General features: G+C 42.8%; 1 protein-coding gene across 8 annotated transcripts; it reads right to left on the bottom strand.

The window, feature by feature from the left end:
* Nucleotides 1-484: 484 nt before the first annotated feature.
* On the bottom strand, nt 485-24429 carry nfyc (nuclear transcription factor Y, gamma). Of its 8 annotated transcripts, none has more exons than XM_086193134.1 (11): nt 24327-24429; nt 11947-12056; nt 11410-11481; nt 9489-9602; nt 6712-6807; nt 4837-5013; nt 3185-3253; nt 2628-2786; nt 2221-2325; nt 2031-2090; nt 485-1730 (listed from the first exon to the last, which is right to left on the bottom strand). In XM_086193134.1, the coding sequence occupies exons 2-11, from the start codon at nt 12043-12045 to the stop codon at nt 1614-1616; spliced, it is 1068 nt and encodes a 355-aa protein (XP_086049260.1). In that variant the 5' UTR covers nt 12046-12056; nt 24327-24429; the 3' UTR covers nt 485-1613. The 8 variants fall into 8 exon arrangements, with proteins under 8 accessions (XP_086049260.1, XP_086049267.1, XP_086049266.1 ...); XM_086193141.1 differs by having other exon boundaries at nt 11947-12053; nt 24327-24347; XM_086193140.1 differs by lacking the exon at nt 24327-24429 and adding an exon at nt 24133-24179.
* Nucleotides 24430-24590: the final 161 nt, after the last annotated feature.

The raw sequence follows: 24590 nt of genomic DNA, 5'->3' as shown, positions 1-24590 counted from the left end.
GTGAAGAGATATTGAGTGCACATTTTTACCATACAATTGTAGTCCTGTGCACTTTGGATATGTCGATGTTGCTAAACCAATGATAGGGGGTGAAGAATGGTAAACTTACGCCTAGCAATTAATCAAGGACTCTACAGTTTACTGAATGAGTGCTGCCCTCCTGTGGCTATTCGGTAAAACCACAATCATAGTAGGAATCGCCAGGGCATTGTACAAATATTTTCTAGATAAAAGCAGATAAATGATGACGTATCTTATATTTTTTTGTATATTACATTTTGCTCTCTGCTGTTGAGATGTGTCTACCTGAAGGTGGTTTCAAATCTTATCTCCTTGTGTGCTGCAGCTCGTCTCCCTATCTACTGTCCACACACCAGCAAGTTGCTTAACTCCCTAAAATAAAACGACAAAAAGATGATTAGTCGTTGGTGAGACGCTGGTCGGCACAAATCTAAGAAATCCAATGAAAACAAGACTCTTACACAAGTGATGTTTTTTTTTTATTTTTTTTCACAAACAATGTTTGTTTACAAAAGGAACAAAAATAAAATTGTACCTATCAATTGCATGTCACACTGGCAGTTTGATCTACTGTACATGCAAAAAAAAACAACAACAACAATAAGAACACTGATGATAATCATTACTGTACAAAAAAAAATGAGAGATATGAGGCCAAACATTTCAAAATCAAAAGAAAACACTTTTGAGAGCTCTATAAAAAAGTTTTGTTTTGTTTTTTTCTTCTCCAGAAGGAGTCACGTGTTTGTACATGAGAATCTGGGGCACAAGAAAAGAGTGAAACTGTATCGACGCAGAGAAAAACAGAAGTAGGAAGAGAGTAAATGAAATGAGCAAAGTAGAAGGGTGGAGATGACTCAGGCATGAGTGCTTGAAACACACACATCCACCTTCACATACACAGTGTAACTATACAGGTTGAAGCCCTTACAACTTGAAGTCATGCTCCTTTGTAGAAACAACATAACACAGAAATACATGAAACGATCACTGAATTGTTGAACCTCTTCTGGCAATCCCTTAGAATAACCTGCTGTCAATGTGATATCTGAGGTATATGGCTTCGTTTCAACCATCAACGACATGAAGAAAACAATGAAGCAGGTACGGTTCATGTCTTCAAAAAAGGACAGAAGGGAAAGGAAGAGGTGAGGAATCCAATGGCTACCTCCAGCCACAGATACGCTTGCCCGGCGCAGGCCATGTAGATTGAAATGGACACTTTTGATAAGGACTTTTTAACGTTTTAAAAATCTGAAATTTGTAGATGAAGCGAAGACGAAGGATAGATTTGGTCTGTAGAGAGGCTGAGATAGTGGAGGCACACTTTCTGCACAACGTTAGATTTCAGAAGTAGAAAAACATAAACAGTCTATGCATGGATGCAATTTAGTGTGAGATGATGAGAGTCAGTCCCTTTGGTTTCAGATCCAGTGTACTGAATTTATTATCAAAAACAATTTCAGGGATCTCATTGAAAATGAGCAATGCTTAAAACCAAGGTTATCAAGCGTCCTTTGACAAAGTCGTATTGGCATCACTTGGGCTGGTGTGTGCTGTGTGTGTGGGAAGAGAAAGGCTCCTGGTTGGGCTCAGTCAGTGCTGACCTGTGTGACCTGTGCGTCAGCTGTCTGGTTGGTGGACTGGATGAACATTGGCTGGGTCAGCTCCTGTCCTGCTGGCATCGTCACCTGCTGAATCTGATACAACTGCAGTAGAAGAGACACAGACACAGAGGTTGAAGTTGTGGAATAGGGTTACTTTAAATAAATGTGGACAAACTAAAGTTAGTCACACACTACCTGAAAACAGAACTATATTTATAGAGTACGGGATCAGTCCCCTATAGCCCATCATGAGGCTTCTTCTTTTTCCCAATAAGAGGACTTATAGGGTAAATTGCGGATGTGAGTATAGATCATGCTTTAAGTCATTTAGGGAAAATTAATTGCTAATCTGACTATCCAAATAGAACTAAAATAACTTGGCTATGTAACTCTAAATGTTACCTGTCCATCAGTAAACTGGTTGAACTGCTGCTGTCCTTGCTGTACCTCCGTCTGTGTTATCTGGAAACAAAAGACACAGTTGACTTACTGCGTTATTTTGACAACACAAATAATTGAACCGTAGCATTTGTTGGATATCAGTTAGATAAATTCATTTTATTCTTTAAATCTCTTATGACTTTAAGACTACCTGCTGGGTGTTGGCAAGGGTCTGGATCTGTCCTTGCACCACTTGTGCCCCTGAGACAGGCTGAGCGAGACGGATGTATTGTAGTGGACCAGTGTTTAGTTGCACCTACGCTCCACCAACACAAGGGGGAGACAAAGTTTGGTTTAGCGCAAAGGTCATTTGATCTCAGAGGTCACAGCCATTTTCCTGCTTTTGCATCCACATTCATTTTACTTTCTGAAAGTACATTTGAAACCTTTCATCAAACAGTGATATCTATGATACGCAACAAATGTGAGTTCTCATTCAAGTGGATTCCCGAGCCTGTCCTTCCACTGATTGTCCTCTTTAGCTACATCACACAATGATGGACAATTCCTCATCTGGTTTCTTTCACTTTTATTTTCCAGCTCAGCAAAATTTCTTACTGGTATTTGCTGAATCTCTCCTGTGTTGGTGATGATCTGCTGCATGACCTGCATGGTCTGGCCTTGGGCTTGAGCTGTTTGAGCTTGACCCTGGGCGGCAGCCGCTTGGACAATCTGTACTTGCTGGCCCTCACCCACCTGCATGGCCACAGGAGCACTCTGTTAGAGAGAGAGAAGGAAAAGATAGAGATGCTGATGACAGCTAGCACAGGCATGTTTGAGACAAATCAACAATCCAGGGGCTCTGTAACTTTCCTAGAATAAGATTGTAACCCAGCAGTATGATGCTCAAGCACCCTTCCATTTAAGAAAACATCATGCAGGCACAAAGAGCATAGTGGCACAAGGTGACAATGCAGGTTTTAAGGCCTCTTGTTCCCTTCTTTCACTATCCAGGAAAGCCTAAGTGACCTCATGCTGCCATCAAACCTTCAGAACTTAGTCACCTGAGCAGAGGGAGGAGCTCACAAACGGCGGTTACTGAGAAGGTTGCAGCTCAGTGGCCTGTTTGAGTGTGTATTAGGTGTATACAAGTGTACGTGTGGATGTGTGTTTACCGTAATGGGTGTGCCCTGTGATTGCACCTGCACTTGCTGTAACTGCTGCATGGTGGCACCTTGAAGCATCTGATGGCCGACAGAATGAAAGACCAGGCGGAGGAGAATGAGGACGTGAGAGAAAGACAAAGTGAGAAAGCAGCGATCGCAACAACTGAACATGTGAACGTAAGCATGTTGAAGTGTGGAAAGCTTCAATGTTAGAGCAGCAAAACTGTGATACCTAAGCAGCGAAAGGCATGTTTATGGGACGCGCTAATTAAACAGCAAAAAAATCAAAGAGCTGAAGTGGAATGATAAAAGCAGGTGAACAAAATCAATGAGTTTTTACCAAGAGTCTTAAAACGATGAGTGATGACAAAACCTATAAAATTCCAGCTTTTCATGGGTGTCTCAAAACCACTTCAGCAAACCAATCACTTTTTTGGGGGACTCAAATGTAAAGTGCTACCTTTTAAAAAGCCTACAATGGAGTCTGCGTAAGGTGAGTGTCAAAGTGTGACCTCCCAGCTCTCCGCAGGGACTGCAGCAGTAGCGCTGCTACTGAATCAGGCCAGGACTAAACGAGTATGACAGCTCAGCTAAAGGCAGTCTGCTGAAGCAGCATGAAGCACCACAGCAGCAGCACGGCTACCTGACATGCAGAGGTGGAGCGAGACAAAGCGTAGGAGCGAAGGTAATGATGAGATAATTAGAGAGAATAAGACACAACAGAGAGGTAACTATACATATGCATATGTTTGATCTTTTACTCGGTAGTGAGAACACTGTGCTCCTGAAGGAGAAAAGGTTACTACCAAACACTGGGTGTGTGTACACAGAGATTTAGTCATTTTATATTTCTGTGCAAGGGGCTTTATTAATTTCCCATTTCTTTCGGCTCATAGCTGAAGCACATTGTGCACGAGGATGATGACAAAACAGGCAAAGAGGTGAGTCTAATCTTTCATGATGGATCTTGATGAGAAGGATGAGGTGTTTTTGGTTTTTTTTAACCTTTGTGGCTTTATTACTCAACAATGGAGGAATACATGCGGTACATCTCACACTTGCACGAATCTGAATCTCAGCCCAAAATAGACTGGTGGAACAACTTTCAATCACTTTCCCCAGTATTTTATTTGTTTGTGTACAGATTAAGCCATATTGATTCAATATTTGCTCGGATCAAAACATTCCTGTGAAAGGTTTCAGAGGCGTGTGAGTGCATGTGTGGTTGTGTGTGCTGGGTGTGGTCAGACGTTCAGTTATTCTTGCTGGTGGGAGAGTGGTCAGCTGCTAAATGTGAGCTCACATTAATATCAATACAGCCAGGTGTTATTACCCAAGTAACACGCCTTTTTCAATAGGATTCCAGAGGTTGGGTGGAGTGTAGAATGTGCTGCACTATTTGGAAGAGGTGTAATCCTTGGGGTATTACACAGACACTCGAACACAATATCTTTTTATACAGTTCAGGCCTCATTAAACGGTCATTTGCGTGTGTCTGTGTCGAAGTTTGGCCTCTCAGCTGTGGCTGGTAATTCACTCGCACCATTATTCATGTGATTTTCATATCCAACTGTGTTTTTGTTTTGTTATTGCCTGTGCAAGCTATGGTGTCCCTCGAATGCACCCTGCAAAAAGCTCTTCTAACAAGCTGTAAGCAATACCTGTCCTTGCTGTGGCTGTGCGATGATGATCTGTCCCGGCTGGATGGTAGTGGCTGTTTGTGCACCAGGCTGCTGACCCTGTTGTGTCCCCTGCACCTGCACAGCTCCGGGCTGCTGGGCCAAGGTGAAGTAGTACTGCACTGGCTCTGCTGGAGCGACTGACTGACGCATCTCCTCCTGAAGAAGACACACACACAGACACACACAGACACACACAAACACACACGTGGAAAATGGCCTATCAGTCCATTACATCTCCATGAATTATTTTTGCAGGTGTAATGGTAGAGGGGAGGTCTGATAAATAACTGATGGGCTGTGGCTGGGGAACAGTAATGTAACCTGGACCTAAGATCCATTACAAGCATCATCACACTGGTCAATACCATTGACTGCAGTGCTGGACGCTGCCTGGGCTGAACATGAGCAAATGTGTCAACTCAACACAAAAAGCTGTACCAAATATTTGTGACTATAATATATTATGGAAATAAAGACACTAACGATGTGACAGTTATTGATGTTTGAATGGAAATGATCTCTGTGCGTCTCTTCCAGAGTCGGCCACAGAACTGCAGCATCAGTGTTGGGACTGTTTACTCAGCACACTTGAGTAGATAGGATGCCCACTTGAACCCTGAGCTTACAGTCGCCATAAATTACCAGCGTGGTGTTCTGTTTCGCAAGTGACTAACAAGCGAGGCTTCGTCTCGATGAGGTTTCTCCGTCACCAGAAGCGTAAACACCCCTCTCCCAGCTCAATGACAACACAGCTGAGAGTGTAGGATGTTTACACGCCTGGAGACAGTCTACTTGAAAAAGCATTTAAATATCTCGTGCCTCCATCTGGTATTCTATTTTATTTTTTTAATTGGTACATCAATCTCTTGCTTGAGTCAATTTTCAGTAAGATGCTGTCTTCAGTTAGCAAGGCCACTTCAATCATCATGGGTGGAGGATATATTACTTGTGGAGGATATCCTTTTCTCTTCCTGAGGTTACAATTCCGGATAAGATCAGAACCATGGTTTTCTTGCTAAGAATTGAGGTCACGATTCGTTATTCAATTTAAAATATTTATTGCATTCATTTACTAGATAAGGAAGGAAACTAGGCAAAAAAGTATTATGCCTGATGTAGGAACAGCACATCAACTTTGCAGGACAGCTTCAGTCCAGCCTCTGTTTTCTCTTGCATGTTATTGATGACTGACTTTTCTTGGCCTTTACATTGTTGTCCCATAGTGATTTGTGGTGATGTAAAAGGTGATTAAATAAAAATGTGGTGCTACGCGACTGTGCTGTTTCTATGCTAACATGGATTTTGACTTTTCATCATTTTGTCCGAATCCAAAATACATTCACAGAATACAAATCTTTTTTTGGAGCAAGTTCGGCAAAGTTGGTTAGATTCCTCAACTCACTCTCACCACAATCGGGGATGTTTTCTTCTGGAATTATTTTGCCTATTTTTACTTGTCCTTGCACAACTTTCCTCTCACGCTGTCATTCACCGGTGTTTCTCGTTCGCTCTCCCAGGATTTATTTTTCCATTTCAGCTTCTGTGCGACATGTGGTGAAACGCAGAATTTTCATTTATAGAGGGAGAAAGTAGGAGCGCTTGTTTTGTGACAGCTGATGTCCCGAATGAAAACGCAGCACTGGGGTTACTCTTCGCAGTCAGAAGCAATAAGATGCTGCAAACATCCGACTGAAAGCCCTTGCAGTCCAAATCCCAGCTTCCAGTCAAGGATGTTTACAGCACCTCCAGGTTGCCAGCAAGGTAAAATCTGAGATAAAGACCCAAATGACCCTCACTGACGACTAACTTAAATATGATATTGTTAAAACAATAAAACTAATAATAATAACCTACCTGTCGTTTCGGGGGTTTCAGGTCGTCTCGGGGCACAATGTCAATCAGGAAGTCAAACTGGTCGAACTTTGTTATGGCCATGGCGATGTCATTCCTCTGTTAACGTGGCAGAAAAAGAAACAGTGTCAGGTGGTAAGGTCAGGGTTTAATTATGTTAATTCAGCGTATGCAGCTTCCTATATATAAACATACCTCAAGGTTAGCACCTCCAATGCAGCGACATAAGATGAAGTGGAACACAATCTCCTAATATAACTGTAACTGATATTTGCTTTGAAGTCTCAGTGCAAGGGATATAAGCTGGATTGATTCAATCTCATTGCTTTGATAAATGATGATTAACGCTGTATTTTTTTCCCAGCATCATTCCAGCTGCTCAGGTGTGAGAGTGCACTGCAAAACGAATGCGATTTTCACACAAAGACAGTTTTTGCAACAAAAACAAAAAAACCTCGAAGTATTTCACACTACCACAAAATCCATAATGATCACTGTCATGACTCTTAGAAAGTGAAAGTTTGTGTGAAAAGAGGGTGAGGAGGAAAACAGACGTGCATGCTCAGGTCAAATCATCCATCTGGTTACATAAGCAAACGGACACGGTATGACAGCCATCAGTGTTGACACTACAGTACGCCTTAAAAATGGTATATAGCCCTGCAACCCTAAATGAGTGTTTTGTGAAAGGTCAACAACTTCTTTATAAAACCAACAATCAGTAAAGGCAGATTGATAACAGGAGACCTATTGTGCTCTTTTCTAGCGCTGTATTTTTTTCTGGGACTTTATTAGAATAGCTTCTCATGAATCTTTATTTATCTTACACTAGGCCTTTATACATCCCCCTCAGTTCATCCTCAGGGTGAAACCAGCTCCTCTCTTTCAGACCATATTCATCTGATTGGCCAGCATAAGTCTAAGGGCAGCATCCCTGTACTTGGAGGGCCTGAGGGTGTATCCTACCTGGAGTAGACTAACATATGCCAACATTAAGGTAAAGCTTGAAGTACTGCATTGCGGTCATATGCCTCTGTGATATGTGGCTGTCAGAGTGACCTTGAACTCCGACCACCAAAATATTTCCCTCGAGTTCCAGAAGATTCCCTCAAGATGTTCCTAAGAAATCGCGTTAACAAGAATGGGATGAATGGACCAATAAGCTGAAAACCCTAATGACCAGCCCACAGCAGCATAGATGTGTAAAAAAGTACATCAGGAACAAGAGTGTTGGGAGCAGACTCAAGCCTGTGTCTATATATTTTTGCTCTCCTATTTTGAACTTTGGACACATTTAATATGAGCATCTGACACTGCAACATTATGCAAGTTACAAAAAATAAGGAAGCGTATGAGAGGTTCCCTTTGGTAAAGAAACAAAACAAAACAAAACAACCATTCTTGCATCAGTTGTAAACCTGAGAGTGTGAAATGGGTGGAAATGAACAAGAACGGTGTTTTCCTGTCCTCTTGAGCAGAGGCTCTGCTCCGATACCCCTTCCTATATCCACAGCAACGTGCTGTCTCTGTGGAATTTTCCACAGGATATTGGCTGTCAGGACCCCCCCCCCCCATGGTGGCCCTCCCAGCACTCAAGGCTATTTATAGTAACTTGATTAATATCTGGTAACACCAGGTCACATCTACACTTGTTCTATTGATGAGCGTTGCTATGGTGATCCCAAGTGGCGTGCCCTCTTCACAATAGGACTTAACTGCTGCACGTGTGTGTATGTGCCAACATGTGGAAATGGAAGGATCTGTTTTCCGTTACGTAGGGACAAGAAAATCGGATGGAGCGTCATGCATACCTAATGAGTCTTCAGTGGTGTAATTAACAAGTAAACCTTTGCAGTAAATAAAGTGTCTATTTAAAGCCTGCAGAGGAGATTTTTACCAACTGAGAAATTAACTCCGGGGCAACAGATAAAATAACAGAAAAGTGAATACATTTCCAAAGTAGGTCTTAAGACTTGTCCAAAACTAAAGTGTGATTGAAGCGATAATGCTGTCTTTTTTCCAGGCTCTTTTTCTAACTTTGTGGGCTCACTCACACACACACACACACACACACACACATGCGCACACACACACACACACACACACACACACACAAACATATCCATGGGTTGCTAATCTCTGAGAGGTATGTGAATGGATAAAGTGGACTTAAGGGCTTTCATCTTCTGGTCAAAAGTTTTCCCCTCTTAACATCCAGGTGAGACTAGCTCTAATCTTATTTCCCAACTGTTCCCATCAGTGCTCTTGTGTTCCTTGTTTAATTTTTCCCCCTCACATTGTTCTCAGAGTCCATCTTATTCAACTTTGGGACAGCAGAGCAGGCAAAATGGCACCGGAGGGAAAAGTGGGTCACCGGCGCCCGCCTGGCTTTGCTTTCAAAGTCAATGGAGGGAGAAAGAACTAAACAGAGGGATATTCCTCAAGGGGATGCTGGTATGGGGCCTCTGCTTGTATGAGCACACAGTCACAAGCACTTAGCGGATAAGAAAGCAACAAACCAAAAAGACACCCCAATGAGGGTGTGACACAGGAGTTGGGAGAGCTGAAAGGAAAGTAAGGTGGTAGAATAAGGATATTCACTGTGGTAGGAAACAGTAAAGATATTAAACGTACTTATCCCAATAGATGTGACAACCACAACTAATGTGCAAATAAAGAATAGCCCAGAGAAGCCCGTTCGAATATGGAATACTTGGTAAAAGAGGATGAGAAAGAGCGAAAAAAGGATGAGAGTTCTCACAGTTATGTTTGTATCTGACCTGTAGCGTGCGTCTCTTGTTGTCCTCAGTGTGGATCCACGCTCTGAGGGTCAGCTCTGTGATGAATATCTGAGCTGCCTTGGCAAACAGGACTGGAGCCTCTGCACTGATCATCTGCACAGTTAAAATGGAGGTGCACAATAAATACTAGCTTTCAAACATTAATCACAAATCCTATGAATCACCCAGTACCTGTCTAAGAAAGGGCAAAGTCAAGGCTTCAACAAAATTACAACATCTAATAATTTAAGTAGTCAACGTATTTGTAGGTGTGCTACTGCCTCAACCCTTCGACTATTCCTTACACACCTTTGGGGGAAAAATGATAATCACGAGGGCCACAAGTACCGAATAGCAAGGCTTTACACCTAGCTTCTTCATACTGCGTGGTATTGAACTCTCAGACTAAACAACACAATAATTAGTGAAGTACACGTAGATATATTTTGAAGCTTCAGAGTACAAGTTAAACACGCATGAACACAGGCAGTGAAAGCTGCTGTGTCAGGGCCGCCAGAAGGGTCTTGCCTTCAGATATGTTAGTGATCTCCTGATCTCTTTACCACCTTAAGCTGCTACTTAACTAAGGGGATAGTGCTCTTGACACGACATGTTCAGGCCATAGACGGTCCTGGCTGATAATCTGGTGTAATGAGGGGAAAAATAATCACACCTCCGTGTGCCTTATGCCTGGTTTGCACAACACGACGTTCAAAGTTGTCAGATGGCTGTAGTGTTCACGCTACACGACTTGCTGCCTTATATCTGGTTGTTGTGGTTTACATGCTACATGAAGGAGTAGCAACAGGGGGTCACACAGGGTACCAAGAGTCCCTGAAAAGTATGTGTGGTCTCAAAACGATGTTTTGTCACACAACAAATGACACACCATGCTTGAGACTGGACCTTTTGTTCCAAAAATGGATGTCCCTGGGAATCAAGGAGTCCAAATCGCTTGTGTACTGTTATGCTGTGTTCACAACGTGTAGCCTGTTTCCAGATGTGATCACTATTTACAGCCAGTGTCCTATTGGTCATAACACTGGTTCATGCTGGAAATGCACACATAGATAACAGCTAGGCCTGTCAGACAACACCACTCCCACAGGTTTCACCTGACACAAGGTTCCAGATCTTTAGCCAGCTATCTGGGATGCAGAGCACGCAAGAGAAAATCTAACAATCCGGAGCTTTTGTCCGTAAATTCCCAAAAACTTTGGCAGGTAGAAAGTCACGTTGTGAACCAGGCATCAACTTTCAAACTGAGCGGCAACAGAGTCAAGATCGTTCTGGATAATGGATAAAGGTGCATTTTAAATGGATTTAATAGGTGATTAAAAGCTTCATGAAGAAGAACGGACTGCAAATGAGGAATATATTTTAAAGGGCAACCAAAATCTCTGCCTTGTGATGTCATCAAATGTATTAGCAGCACTTGTTCTTCAGCCAACAGGATCAGTGTTTCATTTATTGAATTTATGATTATTCCTTTATACAGTGTTCTGCTATGCCAATAAGTTTTGATGTAAAAAATAAAATAAAATAAAAAGTACTGGAGATTTTATCAACAGACATTTCCTGGATGTCCAAGAGCTGGAAATATCTTTCTTTAAAGATCAATTTTTGCTGTTTGTTCTGACAGGCCATTTAATAACCCTGAGGGATTGGAGCACTTCATTAGTTTTGTCCTGTACTCATCTTATCTTCTGTTTTCAGTAGTTTAAAATAATCTGAGTGTGCTTGAAACATCACCACAGGATTACAGAATTAATCAAGAATTTGCAAACGTGCCATAAGTTTTTAGCCATTTTTATGATGGATTTTCTCAATTTAATTGTTGAGCTATTGCATGCAGTTTCCATGTTTTCTAATCGTGCCCACCCTTCACACCTAAAAGTCTCGACATTGATAATTCTCTTACCTTGACATCTTCATCCAGCTTCATGATTTTCTTGATTCGAGCCAGAGGCAACTCCTGGACACGGAAATCCTTCTGTAATTGAAAGATGGATGTTAGTGAGAGAACATAAAATGTTCTAAAAGAGTTTTCATGAGTCTTGAGAGACAAAAATCAACATTTGAGTTCGAGGTGTGTGGTTTATCAAAACGTGATGAATCCCTCCATTATCATTATTTTGAACGGTATTGCAAAATTGCTGCAGAAATGGCTTTGTTTTTTATGAAAGATATTTTCACGATTGCTATTAATTGAATTTAGCAAATATCTATTTTGAAAATAGCGCTGCACCAATGATGTTTTTTTCCCCGCTCATCTAAGGTTGTATGTTTGACTTGAGAAATACGCATTTCCAAATTGACAGTAATTTGTATATCACAATTGTAACATTGTATGCAGTCATCCCAATATGATTTTGTCACAAAATCTTGCAGCACTAATTTGAATCTAAACGTTCATTAATGTTAGTTTGCTTGGATCGGCATGTTTCAGTGAGCTCACCACAGTCAGGTTCCTGACTTCCTCCATGACACGAGGCCAGAAGGACTGAAGTGTTTGCTGGGCATCGCTGGGCGTAGCTGTAAACGGATCGCCAGACATCCTCTAATCTGCTGCATAGAGCAATGACACAAGGGACAGAGGCACAAGCAAAAGGTCAAGCATTAGAAAACAATAACAAAAACATGGTATGTAAAGATTCACAGACGCTCAGTACAGGTCACTCATACAGAAGACACCAGGACATGGGATAGGGTGTCGGTCCACACGGGGCCTGCGCTGCCCGGAGCTCTTCCCTTGTGTCAGAACCACATATTCTATCATAGCCTATAATTATAATACAGAGAAATCTAAAATAAGGCCCCAGCAGGCTTCTATTCTTGTCCTTGTGGGATGTTGACATGCCCAAGATCCCACCACCAGACTGGCTGTATACACTGCTTAATTAAGAATGGCTCTGTCACCTCCTACACATAGCTGAAGCTAGTTTGCCAACACAAGTATGCTGGTGACCCCAAAGCCTGAGGACAATGCTGATGCCACAGTATATGTTTCTGGCTGTGAAACAATCTTCCAATGTTTTTAAATGCACATCATCAACCAACTGGCAAATGTATGCTCACAAAGTTGTAGTAACACATACATGCATGTAGAAATGAGAGCCAGCAGTCCTCCATGGGGTCTAACGGTCTGAAAGTGGATCCAGCAGGTTACTATGGCATGCCAGGAATCTGCTCAGGGAATATTGGCTTGCTTGTCTGAGCATGCAGAGCTTGGAGAGTCTGTATCACACTCTTTCACTTCTCTCCCTACGTCAATGAAAAAATTCCGCGGTGAGAAAAAAAAAAGAAAAAGAAACGTGGGGTGACAAAACGAGATGAATGTGTGAAGAGAGATGAGGAGTGTGTTTGTAATGCTAAGGGAGGGTCAGCCACTTGTCCTGTTCAGTATTAATTGAGCACGGAGACAAAGTGCCAAAGGCTTTAACAGGAGGAGGTAAGAGACAGACAAGGCCACAGTCAGACTGCTGTGCAAACTAGATACCTACTGCCGGTATGTGGGTCAAATAAGACGGACAAAGGGAGACACAAGGAATGAGAAACATGACATTGCCTATCATTTCACTTCACACCTAATGGCGACAACCATGAAGTGCTCTGTTGCCCAGCTGAGAGATGAATAGAAAAGACTGGTATTCAAAGGCTTCATCACATCTGGGTTCTACTCCAGTGACGCTCACAAGATCCACCTCATCCAGATTTACAAACATTTCAACCAAACCAAAATTGCAGGTGTGAAACGTTCACCAGACCAAAGTCCAGACCACTGAATTGGGCCATCACGGGACAGGGTAAGTTTACAAATGAAACATTGTTCACAGGTGAGAAAGTGATCAGAGTTCATACGGGAACTATAGTAAGCAAACCTTAACGCAATGCACAATGGGGTGAAATCTGATATTGGTAGCAAGCGGTAGAAGGGATGGAAGGTGGGCGAGACAAGGACATAGAGAGGAGAAGCTGCAGCATAAAGGGCACTTTGGGAGCACATACCCCCATCAAGGTGGCATGATGCCATCTGATCTGGATCATTCCAGAATCAAACTGATTATTCCTCTACTTAATTTATTTGATACTGCCGAATTTCACCAAAATCCATCCGCAACTCTCTGAATTATCCTGCCAACAGTTAATTAAACCCCACAGGTGATCAAAATACCTCCTTTGTAGAGGAAACACACAGAAACGTACAGATAAAAGAGATGACAATGTTTGAATTTACAGCCTATAACTGTTCCTATTCCTTGGTTTATTTATCTTTTTGGAGTTTAATTTATGTAACTATGCAAAGATATGAGTAAATGTTGTTGATGTGACTGATTTTTGCACATTTTCTGTCCAATGGATAAACAATATGTACAACCACCACACAGGAGAGTGTAAACATTACCCAGACCTACAAAAGAAAAATGTAACAAAGCTGGAAATTATCCACTGATTCAGACCAAAGCCAGCAGACTTTGAGTGTGAAAGCCCCCATGGGTGAATGTTTGGATTTTGAGTTCATGTCAGCTCCCTAACTCATACCAGTAAAATGCAGTTGTAAATATTTTACACTGATGAATCACTGATTCTAAATGGAGATCCTTTAATTGATTGATTTCTGACAGGAAACACTGCCTCTTTGGCACTGGTGGAAGTTACTGAATAATACAGAGGAGGCACTGCTGCATCCAAATCTGATGTGCAGCTGTCGTTCAGTGAGTAGCCTAAATCAATGAGACAGAGAGGCAGTGAGGGGGTAGCTTTATATAAATCAATCAGGTCGCTTGTAGCTAGGCCATGACAGGCTAGTGATTGACCTTGACAATGGCTCCCTTTCTCTGTCTGACGCTCCAGTGTCCAGTTGCATTTCAAGGTTGATTGAAAATCTGCAGTCACTCAAACAATCCCAGCATTCCTTGTGACATGCACGGGTACTAGGTATTGTGGGTTTTTTTCTCCTCTGACAAGCGGGTGAACTTTCCTTTACCAGTTCTTTCATTGGAACTGTGTAGTCTGCCTGTAAGCTTAACACCAGCACCATGACCGGCACAATGAGCTAAGCAGCGTTTCACCACCCGTATCAGCACTTTATCTTGTGATAACTTTGAACAAGACAGCCTTGTGAGCCTGTGTGTGTACTGTCTGCCAGCTTGTGCAGCCCTCGCAAACTCATAGCCTGTGAAGAAACAAGAGCAGTTCGCTTAACGGCATTACAGACAACCATCAGGTTTATTACCATGGTAACAACACTGTGGCACAGAGGAAACAGAGGATAAAAAGGTTAAAATAGCAAATGATTCGATTGATGAGAAGTAAAACACACAAGCCACCAGCCAGTTACTCCTTCTTTACACATACACACACACACACACACACACCTCTCTTAAAATTCTTGTCTTTTGTTGCAAAACGCTTATTAAATTACTAACACACCCCAACCCCCCTCTCCGTGACCCTGTGACCTTCAATCTAAATACACGCAATAACTGCAGCAGCAGGGGGGGGGAGTGGCAGAAGGAGATCAAAATGTGAGAGGACAAGTGCGATGAGAGGCAGGCTGTAGTGTGAGAGAGGGCGAAAGTAACAACATGTGACAGAGGACAAAGACTTAGCATCAAGACACCGCTGATTCACGTGTTCCACCTACAAACGATCATCCATATTTCCCATGGCTTAATAATAACAGAAAGTTTGTGTGTGAGCCCACCGATATCACAAATGCAGGACATAGTCATACTCAGTTTCTGCAACACTAAAAGTGAAAAATTAAATATGAAAAGAAACTTCCAGAAAGTGAATAAACATAAACTATATATAAAAGGTGAAAAAAAAACTAAGTGGTAAACAAAGAACTACAACATACAAGGCCAGAGCCAAGATGACTTGGTTTATCTTGACTAGTTAGTCCATTTTGACTCCCTGGAATATTTCTTGCTTAAGGTGAGCACTGTAAGTCGCGAGCTAAAATGAAAAGGAATGCTATGAAAGTATTACTCTTAAATGTAAGTTTTTTTCATCGTGATAAATAACATCCATCATTCTGTTGCAATGTGCAACGGACCTGACAAGTTCATCTTGGCTGTGCTGTTCTAAACAGTCCATGCTATATTAGTATATGTTGTTTTGCTCTGCGCTGTGCATCTCTCCTCCCCTCTTCCCTGCGGTCCTCTTGTCCTTCATCGGGTCATTGAGACAGAGAGATGACGGTGTTGGGTTTCCTCCAAACTGTGCTCTCCGTGTGCGTCTCCTAGGACAAACATGACGTCTGTGCCTTTGTAGACATCAACCATCGCAACAACTCGCTATTTCTCCTTCAGTGGCCCAACAGCACATCTCTTTCCTGGTCTCTTCTCCAGTATTTCTTCCTCCGTCATTCCCGAGTGTGGGTTTCTTTCTTCCTCTGTTTTACCATCACCTGATCCCCCTCTTCGAACTTCTCAGAGAAAGTCAATGCTGCTCCACTTGCAGCAGCTGAATCAGCACTAATGTTCTGCCGACCCGGTCCTCTATCTCTCGTCTCTACGTCTCATCCCTCCCTCCCCACCTCCCTCCCCCACCTCCCTCCCTCACTTACTGGAACGTCACATCAAGTCGCCATTCACAGCAGCTTCAGCAGCTCGCTCCAACTCTGACATCACACCACTTTACGTGAGCCTTCAATTTCTGTCCAAATAAATTTGATAGCAGTGCAGGCAGGAAGGTAGAAGACAGGGAAAAAGCAAGGTGGTATCACTGAGCTGTATGCCTAATCATTTGTTCATTAAGATTAGTAGGAGCGCAATGGAAAAGGAAGAGCAAAGTTTTCAGCTTAGGTATATTGTCTAAACAGAGTGCAATTGAGCAAATGAATAAATTGGTCTTTGACTAAAGTGAAATGTTCTGCAGCTAATTGCCTTCTTAATGACATGACAGTGTAAATTGAGCCTCACTACCTTTAGACTGCAGTTGAAAAGTAATGAGGCAAGGCAGTCTGGGACAACCTGAAGGCCTATATGAAGCATAAGAGTGAACTTTTCCCCAGGGTGGTTCACTTTGTCACTCGCTGGGCTGAAGGAAACTCATCTCACCCCAAGTCTTTCCTTGAAGCAGGACTGACACTTTACTATAGCCTGTTTTACACGGTGTGTGATTTTAGATGGTGTTCTACAATCAGAGACATGATGTACTAAGGCTGATTTACAATCGTGCTCAGCTCGGTGCAGAGTCAAAGCCGTGGCAGCAAGTGCCCTTGTGTGCCTTTTGTGAGCATTTCATACTTGTGCGCTGTTACATGCATTTCCCTGCAATCAGTGCCGGAAATGCTAGTTGGTGGTGAGGCTTCTAGGGCACTGTGTTGAGTTTCTTTGTGTGCTTGAAACAATGACAACTGAAACATGCATACCTATGCTGTAGCCTAGACATTGATTCAACACAGCGTTGTATAAATCAGGGTAAAAACAATAGCGCCAGCATCAAGTGCGACACTCTCATAGATCTCCCTTTAAAGATTTCAATTCAGCTCTCTGATTACGTCCAACAAAAATGCCCTCCAGTGGGTCAGGGCAATATTCCTGCGATGACCAGGCTATGTAAAAGGGGCTTAAGAGGCAGAACCACACAGAAATAGAAGCTAGGCATTTTGTTTGTATCAAATTCAGAGAAAATGTGTGAAAACCGAAATATTGTCGATCATATGTTACCTCAAATACATCAGCCTTGCTAAGGGGCTGCTGAAGTTAGATCAGTTTTAACAAGACAATCCATATTTAGAATGTAGTCAACTTCCAGATACTGAATTTATATATAAAACTAACTTTCTTTCAATTCAAGCAACTTTAAGCATGTATGCACATGTATAAGCATAAATTAACAAATGTTAGAGGGAGGGTATGACAGAGCGGAAAGAATAAAAGAAAGGTTTATTACTTCCTTCCCCCACACTGTGACCTTAAAGTAACCTTCCAAACTGTTTCTATTCATGAGAGTTAAAGCATTACATCACTGCACAGACAAAACATGTGTATCTCAATAGATGGGCTGCTGAGTGTTTTCTACTGTGTGTGTATATATATATGTATATGTATGTATGTGTGTGTATATTTTTTTTTCGCACACATACATACACATACATACACATACATACACACAGATATATGTATATGTGTGTGTGTGTGTGTATACATACATACACATACATACACAAGTACTTGACACAGAAAACAAAGACATTTTTTGCATGATATAGTACCATCTGTGTAAGAATGTATAGGTTTTATGAAGGTCATTAAGGTTGGTCTGTCTGCTGGTTTTCCAAGAACAAAAGACTGTTTACATAACATAAACCACAATGTATCACTCAACCAATGAAAAACCTTAATGTTTAACCTTTAGTGTTTAATATGACAACGGCATTAGGATTTACTGTACTCGAACAGAAGACATAAACACAGCCTAAGCAGCAACTGTCATGGTGACAAACATCATAGATGGCCATAAATTGTAGGAGAATATTTACAACTTATGAACTGCTAAAGCTTTCACCTTAATGAACCCAATCACAAATACCACACAAAAACAAACTGGCATAGTAACAGCATGCAGAGTAAATGATCTACTCGGGCAAAACAAAAAAACAAGAAGTTCCCAGCCAGGAATTACAGATTAACTACTGGGACACGCACAACAGTTCACAGATGTTGGTGCAAATGTTTTGTGATTAAAAAAGAACAGACAGGGTTATGACAGACATGCTCACTGTGACCTGTAGTGCAACATCCCTTTGGCATGGTTGGACCGAACCAGCCAACCAAACAGCCCCGCAAACTTTGCCCTTGGTTCTGCTTCAAGCCAACTCCAGGAAGTGCTAGTCACTGATCTCCCAAGGTCATTCAACAGAGGAGAGAGAGAAAGCAGAGAGGGAGGAGGGAGAGAAAGAGAGAAATAGAGAGAGAGAGAGAGAGAGAGAGAGAGATGAAAGAGAGGAGGGGGGAGAACAGAGGACAGGTTTTTCAACTTTCACTGCAGCACTTAAAAGTGACCCCGGTGGTTCAGACTGTGTACAGTCTTAAGAAGAAGAAGAAGCTTAATAAAAAAAAAATATAAATATTGCACATACAAGCTCTGTTCCGTACCCCCCCCCCTTCAGGTTTCACTTCCTCCTTGTGTTCTCATCTACCTCTACATATTTCCTTCTCATGGCTGACAGAGAGACTGCATCTCACATTCCTGTGACCTTCATCCAATGCTAGGCCCAGTCTCTGGCCTCAAAGTAGGCAGGGCTAAAGCTACCTGCATATTACACGCTGGAACACAGCTGACTCCCTCTGGCTGCCCACACTGTCTTTGGTGACAGTGTACACATGTAAAGACACAGAGGGGGCAAGGGCAAAGGAGTGAACACAGAGCAGTAGCGCTCACCTTAGTGATAAGCTGAAAGGTCTTGCTATGCTTAAGTGGTTAGTGTTTGCATGTTTCGTTTACTTTTTCCCTCTCCCTCTTGTGCTTATGGTACAGCACAGGGCACAAATGATATTCAAATCTCATGCAGACAGCAGGCAACCCTGGGATTTGGCAGCAAGGGCTTCAACTTAAGAGTTATTTTTAGTCTCCCTCACTCAATCTCTTGCACTCTCTCTCTCTCTTTCTCTCTCTCTCTCTTTTCCCAACGGGACTTTGATTTGTCAAAGGCACCAATGGAAACTTTCAATTAGGGAGCAAGGGAGGGGAGAGAAAGGGAGACAGAGGCAAGTAAGAGAAGAGCCGCCCTCCAAAGATTCCATCAGAAGAGATCAGATCAAACTATTAGCCTCCTCTGCCCCTGAAGCTGACAGGCTGACAGTCTGTCCCATCTGGGTGTCTGGCACTGTTGGGGTGGGGGCCTGGGGGGTCCTGAGGTCACTGCAACCAGCTGCACCTCCACCCCTGGGGACACCCCTGACACCAACAGTGACAACAACACTGAGATATATCCATATTCGACAAATCACTTTTCAACATGGATGCCATCTTTGCAGCTCAGCTCTGCGTCACTGTCTGGCGCTAACGTGTAAACAAGGACATTGGAGGGGAAAGCGGGTTCAAAACCAACACACGGAGGATATGCAGCCAAAAAGGCCTGCAAAACATCAATGCCACCAAGAAGTAAGGTGCATGTGGGCACAGAGTTCAAGTATGGAAGCTATGTACTACTATTTGGTCAACTGAGTAAGTTGAGTGAGTTTAAGTGTGTTCCTGCGTCAAACCACAAATGACAGCCTGACAAGGACACACTTAAAAAACAATATCAGAGTAGTTTTTTTTTTTAAACTGGAGTCCATTCTATAAAACCAACCAATGATGAACTGACGTGACACCTGAAGGACACCGAAGAGAAAGAGAGAGACGCGCACAAAACACACAACTCCAATCTTCCAAGGAGAGTACTACAGGACAAGAAAGGGTGGGGGAATCTGGGATGACTATAAAGGACATCACTGCATACCATGATGGAGTGAGAGACAAGAGAAAGTGAACAGAGCTGAACAATAGTGTATATTAAAAAAAGCTCAAAGCCAAACCAACTTGACAGGTGTTTGCTTTCAGTGTGCGTTTTCAGCAGTCAGACTTACCCCTGTGCCCTTCATGGTGAATGGTGTGCCCTGTTGGAGCAGGGCAGAATAGAGGAAAACAGATAACCCTGTTCAAGTCTCCTTGAGAGCAGCAGCTGCAGCAAGAAGAAGGGGCACAGAGGTTGACAGAAAAACTCTATCAAGCTCCTTCACTTCCTCCCGTCCCCTGATCGTATCAACAGACAAAAGGCACTCTAGCTCCACTGGATGGCTTTAAAAAGGCTCCCAGCCCGGACACACAGAGAGGAGCAAGCCCCCCTTCTTCTACCCCTCCCCCTTCTCTCTCCCACTGCCCCGTCTCCTTCAGCAGCCCCCCAACGTCCTCCTCCTTCCTAAACACACCATTTCGTCTCTGCTGTTTTTCTTCTGACAAAGTCCGCTTAACTAGCTGACCTTCTCTCTTTCTCTTTCTTTTTCACTGTCCAACCCCTCTCCCTCTTTAGCTGGTGACCTGTGCATTTGCCTTTGAGTTGACCCCTGGCCCTCTGCAAAGATGAGGGCGAAGGGGGGGACAGAAAGCCAGCACAGCAGCAGGCAGCAGCAGGCAAATAGTACAGCGGCACTCCCGACTCACAGACAAAAATCTCTAGCCTCCTTCCCCTTTAACATTCAAGAGTAATCAATCTAGCTTGCTACATGATACTCAAATCCCGCCTCACACCCGGCTCCCACCTCACTCTGACACTTACAACCAATGAGAGGACATTGTCCTGTTATATCATTGGCTGCTGCACCTACCAGTCAGCTCTGACACATCATATGCTCCTCCCCTTTCCTCTGCCCAACCCCCCTTTACCGACAGCCAACTTCCTGCTCTAAGTTACCTTGAGCTGCAGGATAGGGGTCAGGGAAAAGAAAAGAGGAAGAGAGAGTAGAGAGGAAAATATGTGAAAAAGAGCAAATAAAGTTCGAGGAAGGTCCTCAGGGAGTGTCTGAGGGTGTGCTAGTGTTGGCTTGCCTTGGCATTGTTTGCTCTCAGGCGGTCCCTGCCTCTCCTGCTGCTGGACGGATGAGAAAGGTTCCACAGGCTGCTCTCTGACAACTGCTCCCTGCTTATTTACAATGTCAAACTAAATGTCTCCTTAAGCCCCGCCCCAGCTCTGTGGCTACAGGCTGACAGCACGGTGATGCAGGCAGCCACGCTGGCTCTCACTGGCTACGACAAGTGCCAGAATGGATGCCGCATGTTGCATCCACATGATTTAAAGTACAAAAGCATACTGGGCAGACTCGCTGTCTCATACGTGTGCACAAGCATACATGCACATCCACACACATACACATTTTGTCCTTGCTTTCTCATTCATCCTTGCTCGCAGTCACAGGTACACATCGCACACATCTAGCCTCCAACCAGACTACTTGTTATAAGGACATTAATTGTATCATTTATATTATGCTAATGAAAGAACAAAATTGTTTCTTTGCATGCATACTCATCTTTTGCATAGAATATAAATTGGTAGAATTAGAATTTATTCAACAACTGTTTTGACTCACGGGAGCATTTAGTTATGCAACTTTCCGGAACCACAAAATTAATCCAATGAAATCCTAATTAAAGTGTCAATCAAATTTACACAGAAATGACTGACTGCAAAACAGGTCACTGTAGCCTTTGCAATGAGCTGCTGACTGAAGAGCTGCTGCAAATGGAAGAAAAATGGGTGCATTTAATCCTCGGCCTATTTGAGGACAAACAAGACTTAAGAGATATGGGTGAAAGTCTGTAAACAAAGACACTGTTGTCTTGACTCTCCAAACTACGCTTACAGCGTCTTCCATACTTAAAACGTCATCAAAAACCCACACCAGCAATATGATACAAAGCACTTCTTGTTAACTCACCACTGGTTTAATGTGCATACTTCCAACACAGTAACCTTTACTTGACAACACCACAGCAGGACACTGCGGCTCATGTGCACCTCTCATTGTGTTTAATGCATCACTGACTAAATCGGCAATTCCACATCTGGTATGCAAACTGATTATGAGAGGAGCATGATGGTGACGTGCTGCCGAGTGAAAGAAGCAGGGAGTTTGTTGGAAGATAACAGGTTAACTTGTGGAAAAGGTGGAAGTATGACCTCCAGCTTATGCTGCATATTACTGCAAATCCCGACCGTAGTGAGGAACACAACAAGCTTAAGTGAGAGAGACTGTGAGCAATCTGCCCATCAATGAAAAACCTAGAGGGGGTGGGGAACCGGAAGGATGGAGAAGGACAGAGAGGAGAGTTGTTCCAGGATGGGAGGGGTCGAACAAGTGAAGAGAGGGTGAGAGAACAAGATAGATACTCAAGAGAAACACAGTGAAATGTTCCCTTTTCTATTTTTGTGAGGAGCATGGGGACTATAACAGCTTCTCCAGCCATCCAGTTAATGATTAGAGGGGTGTTGCACAAAGATTAATCTTGCTAGCATGACTGCTATGCCACAGCAGGTCTCTCTGTAGCTCCTCTGGCTACCCGAAATGCCTCAGTAATGACACCTGGCAAGGTCACCATGCAAAGGAGACCTTCCCATGACCCGTGCTGCCCGTAGCAGGGACATGTTTGCTCTCACTGACGCTGTTTGAAGATAAACATACACCAGGCAGATTGTTGGTTTCATAAAAACACACTTCCTCAGGGCGTCCATGCCAAGCCTTGCATTCACCCACAAACATGTAAAGACACAAGCATGCCTGCATGACAAAAACAATTACCTTACCGACTTGGGCATATTCTACTCTCATCATGATCTCTATGACTTCAAATATAATGAAACTTGTAAAAAAACAGAAGAATCCTCAGAACCAGTCTGAATGATTGTTGTCTGGATGATAAAATGATATGCCTTTTTGGACTTACATGACACCCAGTTCAGGGACTGCTTATAACCCTATGGTATCTAGGTTACTCTTGGTCACCTGTCCACGTTATATTAAATGAATAAATTATAGACATTTTCAAGATTAAAAAGGTATCTGAAAGAATGAAAACTGTGCTGTATGTTCACAATATTTATCTCCATGGTTAACCATGAAATGATGCTGACAAACATCTTAATTATTATTCACTCTCAATTCATTGACGTTGTTTGCCATCCTATATGATCTGTATTCTGAGGCAAGCAAATTAATCATAGGAATTTATTTTCTAACGTTAGTTACTGACGAAGAACACAACGAATAACTACGTCAACTCATACTGGTTGATTACGCTGTTTGCATTTTGTAGCTCGTTAACCTGTAATTTCATTATGAGCTCATTTTTTTCTATCAAGAACGAGGACTGACCCGAGTGGAAGGACAAAGGTATGCTTCATATTTACATAGACAGCTAAATGCGATGGCACTGAGAGTAACTTGATTTGCTCTTGCGTCAGCCAAGAATACTATATTGACCGTTTACACCGACGGACGTCAGGTCGCCACCGTTACATAATAGCGGCTACATGATAGAAGTCAGGTAGGAATAACAAAGTGGCTAGCAGGACGTAGCATCGGAAACCAATGTCATATCCCGGTTGTGACTGTAGCCAAAACTTTATTTTAAATTAACAAAGGGAGTGCTAAATCGAATACAAAACTGGGGCAAACATAGCGATTTTCTTTTTGGGATTACTTTTTTAACAGCAGTTAAAATACATGATTCAAACTGTAAGCTAACATGGTCATCGTTGGAAGGGGCGATGTGCTAACGTTAGTGATCTAAATGTTAGCCAGTCTGTCGGAGTTGCACATTGGTGAGTGTGTGCTGCACCGGCGACCATATACAGCGTGTGTAATTTTGATCACCACTGGACAACGAGTCCTGTCATCAAATGAAAGTTAGTAACGCTTTCCTAAGCTGGGAAGAAGCAGTCTAACCAATAAAGACAACGTTTGGGTCTGTCCTTCAGACCAATCAAACCTCGGACTAGATTCCACCAATCAAGGTTTTTAAGGCTAAGTTCCTTCAGCAACTGACGCCATTCGGGGGCCACTAGAAATAGCCAGTCCGTCTGACTTTCACTCACACAAGAGCCAATATGGTGGCCACAAAACATCAGTTTCCTGACCACCCGTGATACCTCCAGCGGGCCACCAATAAGCGCCTCAGAGAGCGGGGAGGGAAATGGCGCCTATCTTCATCTTCCAAAACAATCGTCTATTGGTCAAGAACAGCACATGAACAGGAGCGAAGTAATTGTTCCTGCTTCCACCCAACAAAGACCACTTCCTTGCAAACGTTCGCTCCAGAAACAGGCTTTAAGTTGCTACTCACTTTGTTTAACGTGGTCGCAGTGAAGTCCGGCTCAGCGTATTATTTATTTTATTTAGCTAGCAAGGGGAAACAAGATGGCTGCTATTCGAACCGGAAAGACTCGGACGCACGAACGGGATGACGCATGTACGTTCTGTAGCAGTGACGTTGGATGGCTGCTGTGCTTTCCTTTTTTTTTTATAGAAACACTCACTGGCTGTATGAAACCCCAAAATATGGATTTAGTGAAAAATAATGGCCAAAAATAATTTAAACAATAAAAGT

The sequence above is a fragment of the Aulostomus chinensis genome, chromosome 22, assembly GCF_037954235.1.
Source record: "Aulostomus chinensis isolate RoL2024-O1b breed Wild chromosome 22, RoL_Achi_v1.0, whole genome shotgun sequence".
NCBI lineage: Eukaryota > Metazoa > Chordata > Actinopteri > Syngnathiformes > Aulostomidae > Aulostomus > Aulostomus chinensis.
This window is presented reverse-complemented; position numbering and strand designations above follow the sequence as displayed.

Excerpts from the sequence above, each read along its gene's own strand:
- nfyc (XM_086193134.1), bottom strand. The coding sequence starts at position 12,045 with ATGTCTGGCGATCCGTTTACAGCTACGCCCAGCGATGCCCAGCAAACA. Across the intron at positions 2,787-3,184 it reads CACAGGGCACACCCATTACG|AGTGCTCCTGTGGCCATGCA; the intron begins GTAAACACACAT and ends TCTCTCTAACAG. Across the intron at positions 1,731-2,030 it reads ACCAGTTTACTGATGGACAG|TTGTATCAGATTCAGCAGGT; the intron begins GTAACATTTAGA and ends CTTCTACTGCAG.